An 18,811-nucleotide genomic window follows, 5' to 3' on the forward strand; every position below is an offset into this window, starting at 1 on the left:
CAATACTCCACATGAGGCCTTGGACGCTTATATGCAGACTGCCTTACAACACCTTGGGAATGTGAATGCCAATATGAAAATTCAACTGCTTCTCTAGTACCAAACTGCAGAGAGAGAGAGAGGCCCAGGCACAAGCCGCAGAGAGAGAGAGGCGGCAGAGAGAGAGAGGCCCAGCGGAGGCATGAACTGGAGGTTCTGAGGCTGAGAGGGGATGCTTCATCCGCACTTAGTGATGTGCAGGATCAAGGAGACCACAAACCCCGCTTGGAACATTTCCCCATGTTGGAGAAAGATGGTGATCTAGATGTGTTCCTGAGGGGATTTGAAAAGGTTTGCCGGCAGTTCCATCTACCTAAGGAACAGTGGGGACGATATCTAACCCCACAGCTGCGAGAGAAAGCTCTTCCCTCTGAGAGTGACCAGGACTATGAAGCAATAAAATCTGCCCTGCTAAAAAGTTTTAATCTGACTCCAGAGGCTTATCGGAAAAAGTTTCGGACTTTGCAACAAAGTGCCACAGAAAGCTGCACTCAACATGCAGGTCAGCTAAGGACTGCATTCAGGCAATGGACTGGGGGCCTACAAGTCACTACCTATGAGGCCCTGGAGGACTTGATGGTCCTGGATCAGTTTCTCCAAACACGGAGCTTTGAAGCCAGAGAATGGATATTAGACCGCAAGCCCAAGACAGCAACGGAAGCAGCAGAACTTGGAGATGACTTTGCCAACAACTGGGCACCAACAGCAAAGCGTGGATCTGCACAAGCTGGAGCAAGTACCTGGAGGGGAGCCACACACCCACAGAGCACCACCAGCAGCACCAAGCCAGCCAGAAAATTCTTGCCATCAGCACCAAAAGCAACAGGAGCCACACTGTGTCAGGGGGACACCCGCCTATGTTACAGATGCAGTAATATTGGGCACCTGAGTGCCACTTGCCCCAACAAAAAGAATTCTCCACCAGTAGCTGGAGGACACACAGCCGTTCTTCTGGTGTCTGGAGCGGTGGAGAAAAGAGCAGATAACCTGCAGAGTGTAACTGTGGGTGACCGGGTGACAGTGGGTTTGCGAGATTCTGGAGCCTCCTTTACCTTGGTGCGGCCTAAAGTGGTGGATACAAAGGACATCATTCCTGGAAGAACCATGGCTTTAAAAGGAATTGGAGGTGTGCGGCCTGCTGTGCCCATGGCCTGTGTGTACCTGGATTTGGGTACAGGCAAAGGTTTGCGGGAGGTGGGGGTCTCTGAGGACATCCCTGTTAATGTTCTGCTGGGGAATGATTTGGGTCGGATGCTCTGTCATTATGCTCCAGAGGACACTACCTGCACACCGGAAGGGCTAGGATAGAGCCCTGTTCATTCTGAGGTACTGTGCGAGACTTTGGGAGACACTGCAAAATGTGGTAACTGGGAGGGAGTGCAGGGGATTGATAATTGTTTACCTGTGACTGAACCAGTAATGTTTTCTAAAAGTGAAATGGGGTGTATTGTAAAATGTGGTGACAATGCATTGCCAATGCCAAAACCTAGTGGAGATGGGCTAGGGGGAGGGGTTGGTGTGCCCCTGGTGACATTTAAGGATGAGGGACCAGCAGTGAGTGATATGACAAGTGACAAGATGGGGGAGGGAAATGAGCATTTCCGGGAAGCTCTGCGCAGTACCCCTTCCCTTGAAGGGCTGAGACAACGTGCTGAGCATACATATGTTGACACAGAGGGGCATCAGGTATATTGGGAAAATGATATCTTGTACTGGGAGTCCCTTTCCAAAGGCATGCTAGGGGCCCAGGAGGGAGAAAGGCCGTTAGTGGTTCCTAGGCAGTACAGGAAAGAGCTGCTGAGGTTGGCCCATGAGACCCCCCTGGCAGGACATTTGGGAGTGGCCTATGCGGTCATAGAGAAGGAATGTCTAGCTGTGGTCTGGGCTTTGCAAAAATTACAGCCATACCTGTAAGGCAGGGATTTTACTGTCATAACTGATCACAACCCTGAGGATGTGGAATCACTGTGGGTAGAATTACAAAAGGAGGGAAATACTGAAAAAATTATATTTGGTGTAATCTACAGACCCCCTAATATCACTGAAGAGATAGAAGGTCAGCTGTATAAACAAATAGAGAGGGCCGCCCGGGCAGGTACATTGGTAATAATGGGAGATTTTAACTATCCAGATATAGATTGGGGTCCGGGGTTGGCTAAAACTACAAAGGGGTGACAATTCCTAAATTTATTGCAGGATAATTTTATGGGCTAGTTTGTGGAGGACCCAACAAGAAGGGATGCCTTGTTGGATCTGATCATTTCCAACAACGCAGAGCTGGTTGGTAATGTAACTGTGCGGGAAAACCTTGGTAATAGCGACCACAATATAGTTACTTTTGACTTAAAATGTAGAAAACAAAGACAGGCGGGGAAGGCAAAAACATATAACTTTAAAAAAGCAAACTTCCCTGGGCTGAGGGCTGCACTACAGGACATAGACTGGGGGAAGGTGTTGTCAAATACTGATACAGAAGGTAAATGGGACAGCTTTAAATCAACTCTAAATAACTATACAGCTAAATATATACCAAAGGGGAACAAATATAAACGACTAAAACTAAATCCTACAAGGCTGACAAATGATGTTAAAAGAGCAATAAACAACAAAAAAATAGCCTTCAAAAAATTCAAATCTGATGGGTCAGCTATAACATTTAAACAGTACAAAGAGCTTAATAAAATCTGTAAAAATGTAATAAAAACAGCAAAAATTCAAAACGATAGACAGGTGGCCAAAGAAAGCAAAACTAATCCTAAATATTTTTTTAGATATATAAATGCAAAAAAAACAAGGACAGAGCATGTAGGACCCCTTAATAATGATAATGGGGAGGTTGTCACGGGCGATCAAGAGAAGGCGGAGCTACTGAATGGGTTCTTTAGTTCTGTATATACTATGGAAGAAGGAGGAGCTGACATTGGACAGGCCAGTGCTGGTAACACATCATGTAATATACTGAACTGGCTTAATGTAGAGATGGTACAAAGTAAGTTAAGTAATATAAATGTAAGCAAATCTCCAGGGCCGGATGGACTACACCCAAGAGTTCTAAGGTAAGGTAAGTTCAGTAATATCTGTACCCCTGTTCATGATATTTAGAGATTCACTGGTGTCTCATATTGTGCCAAGGGACTGGCGCAAGGCGAATGTGGTGCCAATCTTCAAGAAGGGCTCTAGGTCTTCCCCAGGAAACTATAGACCGGTAAGTCTTACGTGCATTGTGGGTAAATTGTTTGAAGGACTTATAAGGGATTACATACAGGAATACATAGGGGATAATAGTATTATAAGTGATAGCCAGCATGGGTTTACTAAGGATAGAAGTTGTCAAACCAATCTAATTTGCTTTTATGAAGAGGTGAGTAGAAGCCTTGACAGAGGAATGGCTGTGGATATAGTGTTTCTGGATTTTGCTAAAGCATTGGATACTGGAGGCTTGAGAAAGCGGGCTTAACCGCGAAAGGAGCGCTGCCTCGCCTCGGCCGGTCAGTCAGCTCACGCTGACCGCATCTCTCTACCCCTCCCTTCAGCTTGTTTTAACGATGTTCCAATAAAGAAGAGGTTTTAACTTCACTAGTGGGTGAGTGCAATCTACTTTTTTTCTACTTGCATATTGCATTTACAAGCTCTGAACTTCTGATTCCCCCCCCCCCCCCGAAGTACACGCATCCATCACCTCTGCGCTGTTCCACGCTCCACACCGTGTCTTTAACCCCTGACATACCAGCTTTGGTGCCTGCCTTGTCTTTCTCAGCCTAAGTAGTATTGTAGTCATATAGGCTGCCTACATGTTTAGAGTAAATATATGGCTCATACAACAAGTTGTAGAAGCTGTCCAAACAAAAGTAAAACAAAAAGTGATTAATAATGACCTATGGAGAAAAGTTTTTTGCACTGTAATACATACAAAGCAAGAATAAAAAAAACAGCAATTTGCCATTTATTCTGTAAATCTCTGATCATTCGGAGCTAGTAGTCAAGTGGGTGGTCTAGCTCAGTGATAAACAGCTCTCTCTACATGCACACTTATTCAGACACACAGATAGCTGTCCATCACTGTGTAGGACTGCCCACTTGACTACAAAGCCCAGAATATGCAGAATGTGCTCAGGTCCAGCTGCTTAAGAACATGGGAGGATTATGATCCTGAATGCGTAAATTGGCACAATTGTAGGAGGGATGCATAGTGTCTGCCTTTCTTAGAGAAAATATTTGCAAAGTACTAATATGGTGGTAGAAAAGGATGGAAACTACTAGACTAAGAGCAACTAAACGCTATGAGCAGGGGGAAATCTGACCTGGACAACCAGTCTATCAATGAAGAATGACGTCCAAGCCCTAGGTTTCTGGAATCACAAGGATCAAACAGAAATCTCTTTAGAATTGAAAAATCTAACATAGAAAGTAGTTTCTTGGAAAAGGAGTAATCAACCAACTTCCTAGCAGTGCCAGAATCGACTAAAGACAGACAAGCATTGGGAAAAATTTTGACATTTACAATGAAAGAACCCAAACTACGTTTTCATAAAATCCTCTGGTTGGCTGCATTTTAATGGTTTCCAGGCAATGACTTAAAGCTCTGTTCCTGTTTATGGTACAGCTCTGACAGCCTCCACAAGAAAGTACCTGTTTTCTGACCCAGGGACTTTGCCTCTAGTATGTACAAATAGATTACTTTTTGATCCAGCTGTCCAGTGCTTTCCATGAAGATGGAAACTCCAAGCCTATGTAAAAGTGTAGACATCACCTAAGGCCAAATCCTCTCTTTTTCTGATGATGAATTGCCTGGAGATCAATCAGAATGCAGCCAACCAGAGGATATAACACAACCACAGTTAGAAAATAGAGAGAAGTCAGAACCAGGAGTAGGAAAACTGGTATAAGGCAAACAATGCTGAAGGACAATGGAGGAATGTATTATTATGTTTGAAGGATTTTTTTGTCTATTCTTGTCACAATGGTTTGGCGTTGGGCTGCACAATATATCGCAAAAGCAATCGAATCGCGGTTTTTGCTTTTTGCGATATAGCGATACGGCTTCCCGGGAAAACATGCGATTATCTGCTCGGGCTGGCTCCCGTGGCGGGGGCCGGCCAGAGCAGGTAAAAACTAATTTACCGGTAAATACTAAAAGTCAGTGTTTCCCAACAAGGGTGCCTCCAGTTGTTGAAAAACTACAACTCTTAGCATGAGACAGAGGCAAAGGCTGTTCGGGCATGCTGGGAGTAGTAGTTTCACAACAGCTGGAGGCACCCTGCTAGAAAAACACTGAGCTAAAGGCGCAGGGAGAAAAATAAAAAAACCTTCTGCTCACCTAGTCCCGGTCCCTGCAGATTCGTCTCTGTGCGCTCCAGAGTTTCCTCTCTTCTTAGTACAGTAGGACCTTTCCCTTTTCAGCCAATCACTGGCCACAATGGTGTCACTTGTCAAGCCAGTCATTGGCTGATGGGGAAAGGTCTTGTACTGCAGCAATACACTAGGTTTCCCGGGTCCTGCGGAAGATTTTAAATCCCCCCCCAAGAAACCCAGTGTATTTTGCTGCAATACAAGAATGTGACAGGAGGGGGGGAGGGGAATGTGACAGAAGGGGGGGGGGGGGGAATGTGACAGGGGGGGATGTGACAAGGGGGAGTGGAATGTGACAAGGGAGGAATGTGACAAGGGGGGGAATGTGACAGGGGGGGATGTGACAAGGGGGAGTGGAATGTGACAAGGGGGGGGAATGTGACAAGGGGGGGAATGTGACAAGGGGGGATGTGACAGGAGAGGGGGGGATGTGACAAGGGGGGATGTGACAAGGGGAGGGGGAATGTGACAAGGGGAGGGGGGAATGTGACAAGGGAAGGGGGGGAATGTGACAAGGGGAGGGGGGGAATGTGACAAGGTGGGGGGAATGTGACAAGGTGGGGGGAATGTGAAAAGGGGGGGAATGTGACAAGTGGGGGGAATGTGACAAGGTGGGGGGAATGTGACAAGGGGAGTGTGGGGGAATGTGACAAGGGGAGTGTGGGGGAATGTGACAAGGGGAGGGGGGGAATGTGACAAGGGGAGGGGGGAATGTGACAAGGGGAGGGGGGATGTGACAAGGGGAGGGGGAGAATGTGACAAGGGGAGGGGGGATGTGACAATGGGGGGAATGTGACAAGGGGGGGGGATGTGACAAGGAGGAGGAGAATGTGACAAGGGGGAGGAGAGTGTGACAAGGGGGGGAATGTGACAAGGGGGGGGGAATGTGACAGTGGGGGGAATGTGACAGTGGGGGGAATGTGACAAGGGGGGAATGTGACAAGGGGGGGATGTGACGGGGGAGAATGTGACAAGGGGGAGGAGAATGTGACAAGGGGGGAATGTGACAAGGGGGAGGAGAATGTGACAAGGGGGAGGAGAATGTGACAAGGGGCGGATGTGACAAAGGAGGAGAATGTGATAAGGGGGGGCGAATGTGACGGGGGAGAATGTGACAAGGGGGGGAATGTGACAAGGGGAAGAGAATGTGACGGGGGTGTGACAAGGGGGAGGAGAATGTGACAACGGGGGAATGTGACAAGGGAGGGTGTGACAAAGGGGGGATGTGACAGGAGGAGAATGTGACGGGGAGGAGAATGTGACGTGGGAGGAGAATGTGACGGGGGAGGAGAATGTGACAAGGGGGGAGAATGTGAAATAGGCAGTGGGCATAAAATGGGTAGGCAGATGTGAAATGGAGGCGATTGGACATGAAATGGGGGGGATTTCACAATTTTTAAAATTATATTGCATCGCATATCGCAATATCGCATATCCCTATTTGGCGCAAAAAAATTTTGCGTTAAAAGTGTACGACTTATATTATAGAAGACTTTTAAAGCTGTTGACTATACGGGTGTGTTTGCTTACATTTTTGCAGTAGTAATGTATTTACTATGTGCGACTTTTCAAAAAGTTGCATTTTGCTAATGAAACTGGCCTCTAAACATTGCAAACCCACACCACCTCCAACTACACTTAAAAACTGCCTGTGCCAACTACAGAAAATTATAATGGCCAAACTTACCACATGCTGTGCAACAAAATGATGTTTTCTGGCATGCACCAAAGTTATGTTCAACAAACAGGCTGACAACCTGTTTTAGTAAATTGTATGTATGTAGTCAGGAACAAAGTTCATGTGAGGAGACAAATGCTAGAAATAAAATACAGTGGTCCCTCAAGTTACAATATTAATTGGTTCCAGGACGACCATTGTATGTTGAAACCATTGTATGTTGAGACCAGAACTCTATGGAAACCTGGTAATTGGTTCTAAAGTTGCAAAATGTAATCCAAAAATAGGAAAAAGTGAGAATTAAAGAAAAATAAGTAGATAACTAATATAGATAAAGCAAGTACTTTCATATATAAGAGTAAGAAAGATCTGTTGGGAGCTGTAATCACTGTCTATGTCAGTGTTTCCCAAGCAGGGAGCCTCCAGCTGTTGCCAAACTACAACTCCCAGCATGCCCGGACAGCCAAAGGCTGTCCGGGCATGCTGGGAGTTGTAGTTTGGCAACAGCTGGGGGCACCCTGCTTGGGAAACACTGGTCTATGTAGAGGACAGGAGCTTCTTCGGGGTCCTGTACAGTACAGGCAATGTCCTAAAAAAGTAACATGGAGTCGCCCTCACCTGGTGTCCAAAGGTGCAGGTAACCCTGGTACAGGTAAAGAGTACAGAACATGTAATACCTCCCTGTACTGTAGGGGGCGCTACCAGACACCAGTCAGTGCATACACTTCAGTAATACAGGTGTTTTACCAGTGACTGACCATTCTGATAGGTCAGATCTTCCAGCTATTGAAGGTTTCACAGATCTGGACTGTCTGTAGCATTGTATGTTGAGTCTGGTTTCAAGTTACGATGGTCCAGAAAAGACCATTGTATGTTGAAACTATTGTATGTTGAGGCCATTGTAAATTGAGGGATCACTGTACATAGACTAAGCCAGGGAAAGTTAAAGCAATTCACCAAGCTGCAAACAGAGTGACTTTTTAAATAGGTTGCCTGAAGTCCTGGCTTCGTTGGCAAACTTGTGCAGCTGTAAATATCTGTTTTATTAATCTGTGTTCTGTTGTAGGTTTTGTTTTTTTTACCAATTAAGGATTGAAATGATTACATGATAGATACATGCAGTATAATGTAGATAGAACAAAAAGCACTAGTGGAAAAATATATACTTCACCTTGACAGCTTCTTTGTCTGTGGGTAGTGGCTCTGCTAGATTATCCACATCAATACCAGAGCTGCCTACTGCTACGTAGCTGTAGGATCCACCAGTGAATGGGTGACTATGCCATTGAGAACGCAGAATGCTGATTGGTGGAGGCAGTTCAGGATTCCCTGTTTTACGTTAGAAACAATCATCTTTTACTTTACTTATGTGGTTTTGACACAGTGCTATACAAAGAAAAATAATTATTATACAAAGTAAAAATTTGTTACACAGATTCAAGGTTGCATGGCAGAATATTTATCTTCTATGAGTGTGTATTTGTTTCTTCTGCAATAACATTTATTTCTTTTGTCAAACATATGCCCTGATCTGCCATAACATTAAAATGTCATTGTCATTTTAAGCATACCTGTCATATCATAGAAAAAAAATAATGCTTAAAAAAAAATATGTAAAGAATCTGCATGACCTAGTGAGTAACATATTTTATGTGTCTAGCTTCTGTATTTCCTCCAGAAAAATCCAACAATGGCACAGATTTTTCTGGGCCAAAGCCAAAAAGCCCCAAAAAGAAAAAAAGAAGAACTAGAGGAAGCAGAGGTGGTAAAAAAGAGGAAAACTCAATTAAAAGAGCAATGTAATGAGAATCTTACAGAGACAGTAAAAATCTTCAATCTTTCGTCATAAAAACTTTTGAGATTTCCCTCCTAAAAAAAAAGGAACTCTCTTTTTGTCCTACTTATAAAATGGACCACTTCCAACTCTTTCTAGACTTGGAAAATCCCTTTAAAAAGGTTTTTTACCCGTAAAATCACTTTAAAAAGGTTTTTGTTCTTTTTTGAAAAAAAAGAATGCTCCGCAAGCTGAGAGCTGAGAGAACACTTTCCCAATGATATCAAACATCAATCTGTTCGTGCCCCGTCTACATTCTATTCAGTACATTCACAAGGGCAATATATGAGCACCTTCCAAGAAATAGTACTCCAGGAGTTCAATAATTTACCAAATAACGCCCCAAAAAACAATTTAAAGAAATCTGAACAGTTAGAATTGAAAAATCTTCAAAAGAATCAAGGCTTGGTTTTTAGATCAGCAGATAAAGGAGGGGGACTGGTCATTATTATCGGATTATTATCAGTATCATAAAGAGGCCCATTCTCTCTGACACTGAATACTACCAGAGAAGTGACCTCTTTTGCAAGATCCGTAAAAGAATCAGAAAATCAATTTCTCACTGTTAATAATTATAACAAACACATCTTTTATTTTCTGCCTCAAATTCATAAATCCCTCACTGGCCCCCCTGGCAGACCAATAATTGCATGTACGAATTTGGCCACTAGCAACCTTGCGCACTTTATTGATCTTTATTTGCAGAAGTATCAGTTTTTTACCTGATTCGTCAGATCTCACAAATCATCTGTCTACCTGTGATTCATCATATCTCCTTGTGATGTACACCAATATTGAGCATCATTTAGGCTTACAGGCGACAGAATCCTTATCAATGGATGATAATAAATTAATTGATCTTCAGTGTCATTTTGTCTTAAATGGGCCTATATTTATTTTAGAATTTTTTTTTTTACTTAACATGGAACCACGTACCATCAGAAAAAAGGGATGGCCATGGGGGCTAAAGTGGCATTGGCTTACGCCAATTTGTTTATGGGGGCTTTTGAGGTCCAGTATATTTGGGGTAATAGTGCACTTACGAATAATATCCAATTTTACATAGATGATTTGTTTTTTTATATGGAAGCAAACAGAATAGTCATCCTCTATATTGTTGGACACTCTAAGTGACAAAAATTGGGGAATCAAATTCACATTATTACTAGCCAGGAGTCTATAGAATTTTTAGATCTTATAATTACCCATAATAAAAGTAAATGTATTACTTACACCTTTTTTTAAAGTGTTGACACAAATAGTTATATAGATTATTCTAGTGGGCACTACAAAAAGTGGCTAGAAAATGTGCCGTATTCTTAATACAAAAGAATTGGTCTAATGATTTTTGAGTACAAGAGGGAATATTGGAAAAAAAAATAACTCTTGTACAATGCATTTGCAAAAAAACAAAAATCTTAGTCACAATGTTTATTACCAAAAACTAGTGACAAAGGATCTATTGCACGAGATCTGAATTTTATCACTGCATGCAGAACTTCTGCACAATCTATTAAGAGGATCCTGAAAAACCAAATTGCCACAGACATAAGGATTGATTTTAAACAGCGCGGATCCAGAGTAAATTCATTTATGAATTTCCTCAGTGTGAACGGACCCTTAGTACTGTGATGAAAGGCCTAGTGGCCTTCGCTAGGCAGGGGGGCTGCCATCTTAACAACTTACCGCCAAGCAATCGTGTTGAGGGGATCAACAAAAAAAGACTAGAGTAGAAGGGCAATTGACTGCATCATTAGGGGAATTAAATGGGCACTAATGACAGGTGTCAGATGTACAGCACAGCTGACGCTAGCCATAGTGTATGGAGCATGCTCAGCTCCTGAGCTCATGTAATACTTCCTTCCTGACATTATGACGTACATGTGACTCAAATGTCGTAAAGGGGTTAAAGGAGTTTTCTCTCCCTGGACTACCTCTTTTTATATGTTCTACATAGGAATTTCATCCATATGGGACCCCACTGAACCACCAAAGATCTGTTAACAGTACTTTTTTCATTCTTGATTTCCAAGTAACAATAAATAGAAAAACACATTAAAAGTACAATGTGTTTTTTTTTTTTTTTTTGCAGTTATACTTTTTGCCTCCTATGACATTGTGCAGGTAAGGTTTACCTTACACTGAACATCATTGTTATGTATATATTGATGTTCTACACCTTTTTGCTCATAAAAACCTAATAAAAATCTGAAGAAATAAAACACAAAACCTCAAGGCAATAAAAATAAACTACACAGAAGGGTATAAATTAAATGTGTTATCCAGGAAAAAACTTTTTTTTATATATCAACTGGCTCCAGAAAGTTAAACAGACTTGTAAATTACTTCTATTAAAAAAGTTTTATCCTTTCAGTACTTTTTAGCTGCTGAAGTTAAGTTGTTCTTTTCTGTCTTAGTGCTCTCTGATGACACGTGTCTCGGGAACTGTCCAAAGTAGAAGCAAATCCCCATAAGAAACCTATTCTACTCTGTGCAGTTCCCGAGACAAGCAGAGATGTCAGCAGAGAGCACTATGGCCAGACAGAAATGAACAAGTCAACTTCAGCAGCTGATAATTATTGGAAGGATTAAGATTTTTTAATAGAAATAATTTACAAATCTGTTTACTTTCTGGAGCCAGTTGATATATAAAAAAAAGTTTTTTCCTGGAATACCCCTTTAACATTTACCTGTGAATGTCCTGAAGTAATCAGTCATTGAAGAGAAAATTTCCTCATCTGTTAATGTTTCCATAAATTCAGACTCTTCTCCAGCAATGAAACCGCACAGAACATGTCCCATCCTGGCAAAACCAATCATATCAGACTGTTATAAATTCTGTCCATATACTCCCAAAAACAGAAAAGCTAAATTCCCTTTACTCCTCAATTGTTCCATATCTATGCACAATTGTTTGTGGCTAGGACATGTTCTTATTATACATTTATGCTTCTTGGTAGTATGGATTTGTAGTTTCATGTCAGGAAACATTTACATCTCAGGACCAAGGAGTTTAAAGGAGTTGGCTGGCCTGTAATAATGCCCGCGTGTCAGTCTTATGTTTCTGCTGTAATGATTAATGCTGTATCTTTTGCACTCTTTTCTGGGCATAAAGCCATTAACTGGGTGTATGCAGGATCCACTTTTAATTTAAAATCCTCCATGTGGATAGGAAGGCATGCATGACTAAGTGGGGTTGCCACTCCCCCTCACTTGCAATGCAGAAAGCATATATTCTTTATTATTTTTACACTTCCTTCAGGCGTATATCAAAAATTTGTTTACCCCTGAACAGCCTACTTAAAGGGGTACTCCGCCCCTAGCATCTTATCCCCTATCCAAAGGATAGGGGATAAGATGTCAGATTGTCGGGGTCCCGCTACTGGGGACCCCTGGGATCTCTGCTGCGGCACCCCGCTATTATTACTGCACAGAGCAAACTCGCTCTGTGCATAATGACAGGCAATACAGGGGCCGGAGCATCGTTACGTCACAGCTCCGCCCCCTCATGATGTCACGGCCCGCCCCCTCAATACAAGTCTATGGGAAGGGGCGTGGCGGCCATAACGCCCCCGACTTGCATTAAGGGGGCGGACAGTGACCTCACGAGGGGGCGGTGCCATGACATCACGATGCTCCGGCCCCTTTATCGCCAGTCATTACGCACAGAGCGAGTGTGCTCTGTGCAGTAATGATAGCGGGGTGCCACAGCGGAGATCCCCGGGGTCCCCAGCAATGGGACCCCGGCGATCTGACATCTTATCCCCTATCCTTTGAATAGGGGATAAGATGTCTAGGGGCGGAGTACCCCTTTAATATATGGTTTTGCCCGCATGTGACCTCCAATAGCGCCACAATGTTGCGGATAGATTGTGTGCCTGGTCATCCTGTGTGCAGTAGGGCTATGTAAGCACAGAGTCGTGTGTATGTGCAGCAAAGTTGTGTATAAAGGTAGGTTCAGCAGAGCTGTGTGTGTGCGTGCGTATGTGCAGCAGTGCTGTATGTGTTTAATATGTTAACTACAGAGCTGTGTATGTCTGGGTATACACAAATCAATACATTTTGTCACAATGGCACTAAGTAATTTTTTTTCATAAAAAAAAAAGGGGCAGTAGACTAATTAACTTTGGGAACCTCTGTTCTAGCATTTCATACCAATGAATGTCAGTTTGTTGGCATTTTAGAAACCTTATCAGAAAGTTGAAAACCCATTCTATTGAGGCATTTCATAAGAATTAACCCCTTAAGGACACATGACGTTCTCATACGTCTCCATTTCCGAGTCCTTAAGGACACATGACGTATGAGAACGTCATGTGCTTTCCCGGCCCCCCGCAGCCATCTGGAGCGGAGCCGGTGCCCGATGCAGTGCCCGTTCAGCAGGCATTGGGGCATATCGCCCAGGGGGGTCATGATGACCCCCCATGTCGGCGATGGCCACAGATCGCTGGACAATTTAGTCCAGCGATCTGCGGCGGATTCCGGGTCAATCGGGTCTCCAGTGACCCGGAATTACTGGCTGATCGGGGCCGTCTCTGACGACCCGAACAGCCATAGCCAGCAGGGGTGAGGTGGCACTGGTGCCACCTCAAGATCGCCCTGATTCCTTGGCCTGTTTACCGGACGACCAATCAGGGCACCTGCTGCGGGTGTCACTCCCGCAACCCGCTCCGCCCCTCTTCCGGAGGATGTGAGCGGGTGCGGGGCGTGGACCCCGGGAGCTGGAGACCCCGATCCCCGGTGTCAATGTTGGGATCGGGGCCCCAGGAGCAGCGGCGGCGAGGGACTGACCTGCAGCGTGGATCAGGAGTTGGGTGAGTGACAGCCTCCTGCTGTTGCTTAGCAACAGCTCCCAGCATGCAAAAAGGGCATGCTGGGAGCTGTAGTTATGCAACAGCAGGAGGCAGACAATCCCAACTCCCAGCATTCCCTTATGGGCATGCTGGGACTTATAGTTTTGCAACAGCTGGAGGCACATTTTTTCTATGGAAAAGTCTACCTTCAGCTGTTGTATATCTACAACTCCCAGCTTGCACAAACAGCTAAAGTGCATGCTGGGAGTTGTAGTGGTGCATCTGCTGGTTGCATAACTACAACTTCCAGCATGCCCGTTGGCTGTCGGTGACTGCTGAGAGTTGTAGTTTTGCAACAGCTGAAGGCACAATGGTTGTGAAACTGAGAGTTTTTTTTTACCTAACTCAGTGTTTCACGACCGGTGTGCCTCCAGCTGTTGCAAACTACAACTCTCAGCAGTCACCGTACACCATGCACCGTACATGCTGGGAGTTGTAGTTTTGTAACAGCTGGAGGCACACTGGTTGTGAAACACTGAGTTAGGTCACAAACTCAGTGATACATAACCAGTGTGCCTACAGCTGTCGCAAAACTAAAACTCTCAGCATGTACAGTCTGTCAGCGCATGCTGGGAGTTGTAGTTTTGCAACAGCTGGATGTCCCCCCCCAATGTGAACGTACAGGGTACACTCACATGGGCGGAGGTTTACAGTAAGTATCCATCATTCATACAAGATTGTAGATGTGCACCATGTCTGTTTTTCTACCCGAATTCACACTGTGATTTCTATCCCCTCCTTTTTCTTTGTTTTAACATGTGCTGCACTCTTCCCCACCCCCTCAGCCCAACCCTATATAAGCAGTAGTTAGCTGCACATGGGCCATTTCTTTCCTAGCTGCCTCTCAGTCTGACTGGGAGAGTTTGGTAAGTGAGCTATTACATTCCTGTTCACACTGGTGTGGTGCTGTGCGGTGTCCGTTGCTGCCGTGGCGCCGTGTCTGCGGGGGGGTGCGGCCCATAGACTGGTTTGAGTGGCATTGGGGCTGCTCTGCCAGTGGGTCGTTCCCCCCTGTGGTCATTGGCGTCGCGGCGGTGGTGGTCGCCGCCCGGTGCTGCGCCATTTTATGCTAGGGACGTTAGGGACCCACTCTGGATAGGTGGCCTTGACGTGGCGAGTGGGCTTGTACTTTTTGATCAAAAATGTATACTAACAACCTGTTAGTTTTTGATATTATGCTGAGAAGCAATCAGATCATTATACAAGATTGTAGATGTGCACCATGTCTGTTTTTCTACCCGAATTCTTACAGTAAGTATCCGGCTGCAAGTTTGAGCTGCGGCAAATTTTCTGCTGCAGCTCAAACTGCCAGCGAGAAACTACTGTGAACCCCCGCCCGTGTGACTGTACCCTAAAAACACTACACTACACTAACACAAAATAAAATCAAAAGTAAAAAACACTACATATACACATACCCCTACACAGCCCCCCTCCCCAATAAAAATGACAAACGTCTGGTACGCCACTGTTTCCAAAACGGAGCCTCCAGCTGTTGCAAAACAACAACTCACAGTATTGTCGGACAGCCGTTGACTGTCCAGGCATGCTGGGAGTTTTGCAACAGCTGGAGGCACCCTGTTTGGGAATCACTGGCATAGAATACCCCTATGTCCACCCCTATGCAAGTCCCTAATTTGGGCCTCAAATGCGCATGGCGCTCTCACTTTGGAGCCCTGTCGTATTTCAAGGCAACAGTTTAGGGTCACATATGGGGTATCACCGTACTCGGGAGAAATTGTGTTACAAATTTTGGGGGCTATTTTCTGCTTTTACCCTTTTTAAAAATGTAAAATTTTTGGGAAAACAAGTATTTTAGGTAAAAAAAAAATTTTTTCTTTACATATGCAAAAGTCGTGAAACACCTGTGGGGTATAAAGGTTCACTTAACCCCTTGTTACGTTCCCCGAGGGGTCTAGTTTCCAAAATGGTATGCCATGTGGGTTTTTTTTTTTTTTTTGCTGTCCTGGCACCATAGGGGCTTCCTAAATGCAACATGCCCCCCAAAAACCATTTCAGAAAAACGTACTCTCCAAAATCCCCTTGTCGCTCCTTCAATTCTGAGCCCTCTACTGCGCCCGCCGAACCCTTTACATAGACATATGAGGTATGTGCTTACTCGAGAGAAATTGGGCTACAAATACAAGTAAAAATTTTCTCCTTTTACACCTTGCAAAAATTCAAAAATTGGGTCTACAAGAACATGTGAGTGTAAAACATTTTTAAAAGATTTTGAATTTTCTCCTTCACTTTGCTGCTATTCCTGTAAAACACCTAAAGGGTTAAAACACTTACTGAATGTCATTTTGAATACTTTGGGGGGGTGTAGTTTTTATAATGGGGTCATTTATGGGGTATTTCTAATATGAAGACCCTTCAAATTCACTTCAAAACTGAACTGGTCCCTGAAAAATATTGAGTTGGAAAATTTTGTGAAAAATTGGAAAATTGCTGCTGAACTTTGAAGCCCTCTGGTGTCTTCCAAAAGTAAAAACTTGTAAATTTTATGATGCAAACATAAAGTAGACATATTGTATATGTGAATCAAAAAAAATGTATTCGTAACATACATTTTCCTTACAAGCAGAAAGCTTCAAAGTTAGAAAAATGCAAAATTTTCAAATTTTTTATCAAATTTACGGATTTTTCACCAAGAGGGGATGCAAGTTACCATAAAATTTTACCACTATGTTAAAGTAGAATATGTTACGAAAAAACTTCTCTGAATCAGAATGATAACTAAAAGCATTCCAGAGTTATTAATGTTTAAAGTGACAGTGGTCAGATGTGCAAAAAACGCTCTGGTCCTTAAGGCCAAAATGGGCTTGGTTCTGAAGGGGTTAATACAGAAACTGACTTCCTATGTACACTATAAGATCCAGTGAGTCTACCTTGATATCACATGGTATTGCCAGGAACTGGAACAGACTGGATAGCTTGGCAATAAAGGCACCAGTAACAATAGCATTTTATGTACTTAATGTAGTTTAGAAACATGGCAGAAGACAAAACTATTTTAGGCAAGCTTTTTAACCCCTTAAGGACACAGCCCATTTTGGCCTTGAATTTTAATTTTTGCACTTTGATTTTTTCCTCATAACCTTTCAAGAAGCATAACTATTTTTCCATCTACAGACCCATAAGGGCTTGTTTTTTTGCATGATCAATTATACTTTTTATTTACCTCTTCCATTTTACCATAAAATGTACAGCGAAACAAAAACAATTATTAATGCTGGACAAAATTGAAAAGAAAACTTGCACTGCAATAATGCAAATTTTGGGGAATTTGATTTATATGCAGTGCACTTTACGATAAAAATAACATATTAGCTTTTTACCATATCAGTATGCCTAAAATTTTCCTTTTCTCACCCCTATAACTTTTTTTTTATTTTTGCATACACAGGGCTGTATGAGGGCTAATTTTCTGCACCATGATCTGTAGTTTTTATCTGTACCATTTCTTTTTTGATGGGACTTTTTGATTGCATTTTATTATTTTTTCAGATCTATGATAAGACCAAAAATCATCATATTTGGCGTTTTTGTTTACATTTACGATGTTTGCCGTTCAGGATCACAAATACTGGACCTCATTTACTAAGCTAAAACCGACTAGTTTTTGTCTGGTTATTTTGGAGCATAGTGTCTGCGACACATCTGCGCAAGTGTGCGACAGGAAAATCCGACAAACCTGTGCTGGTTTCCAAGTCACTTAATTAAAGGGGTACTCCGGTGAAAAACTTTTTTTTTTTTTAATGAACTGGTGCAAGAAAGTTAAACAGATTTGTAAATTACTTCTATTTAAAAATCGTTACCCTTCCTGTACTTTTAAGCAGCTGTATGCTACAGAGGAAATTCTGTTATTTTTTAATTCCCTTTTGTCTTGTCCACAGTGCTCTCTGCTGACACTTAATGTCCTTATCAGGAACTGTCCAGAGCAGGAGAAAATCCCCATAGCAAACCTATGCTGCTCTGGACAGTTCCTGACACAGACAGAGGTGTCAGCAGAGAGCACTGTGGACAAGACAAAAAAGAAAATAAAAAAGTGTTTTCACACTGTACACTTTACGGTAAAAATGACATGTGTTCTTTATTCTGTGGGTCAATACGATTAAAATGATACCCATAGCTAGATACTTTTATATTTTTGTAGCGCTTAAAAAAAATCTAAAACTTTTTGTACAAAATCAGTAATCTAAAATCGCCCTATTTTGACCACCTATAACTTTTTCATTTTTCAGTATATAGGGCGGTATGAGGGCTCATTATTTGCGCCATCATCTGTACTTTTTTAAGATACCACATTTGCATATATAAAACTTTTAGATAATAAAAAAAAAAAAATTTGAATAAAATGTGCCAAAAACACTGCATTTTTGGACTTTTAAATTTTTTTGTGTTTACGCCATTCACCGTACGGGATCATTAACAGTATATTTTGATAGTTCAGACATTTACGCACGTGGCGATACTAAATATGTTTATTTTTTTTTAAATTACGCTTTTTGGGGGTAAAATGGGAAAAACTGACAATTTTCATTTTTATTGGGGGAGGGGATTTTTCACTTTTTTTTTTACTTTTTTTTTTTCAACTTTTTTTTTTTTACACTTTTTATGTCCCCATAGGGGACTATCTATAGCAATTGTTTGATTGCTAATACTGTGCAGGGCTATGCATAGGACACAGCACTGCTCAGTATTATCGGTGATCTTCTGCTCTGGTGTGCTCGATCGCAGACAAGAGCAGAAGACCCCGGGAGACGGCCGGAGCCAGGTGAGGGGACCTCCGGCTGTCATGCTGGACGATCGGATCGCCGGATCATCCAATCAAAGTGCCGCAGATGCCGTGATCTGTATTGATCACGGCATCGGAGGGGTTAATGGCGGACATCCACGCGATCGCGGATGTCGGCCATTACGGGCGGGACCCCGGCTGCAACTAGCAGCCGGAACCTGCCGTGTATGACGCGAGCACCCTTCCGATGCTCGCGGTGATACACAGGACGTAAATGTACGTCCTGGTGCGGGAAGTCCCGCCAAACCAGGACGTAC

General features: G+C 43.1%; 1 protein-coding gene across 1 annotated transcript in view; it reads right to left on the reverse strand.

The window, feature by feature from the left end:
- PAOX (polyamine oxidase) overlaps positions 1-18,811 on the reverse strand; it is a 66,721-nt gene that overhangs the window by 16,081 nt on the left and 31,829 nt on the right. Inside the window, exons 5-6 of the mRNA XM_056531229.1 lie at positions 11,591-11,703; positions 8,238-8,395 (exon numbers count right to left, since the gene is read on the reverse strand). Of these exons, the coding sequence (XP_056387204.1) occupies positions 8,238-8,395; positions 11,591-11,703 (271 nt within the window). The remainder of the gene's footprint in view (positions 1-8,237; positions 8,396-11,590; positions 11,704-18,811) is intronic.

Source organism: Hyla sarda, chromosome 7 (genome assembly GCF_029499605.1).
Source record: "Hyla sarda isolate aHylSar1 chromosome 7, aHylSar1.hap1, whole genome shotgun sequence".
In the NCBI taxonomy this organism is placed as follows: Eukaryota; Metazoa; Chordata; class Amphibia; order Anura; family Hylidae; genus Hyla; species Hyla sarda.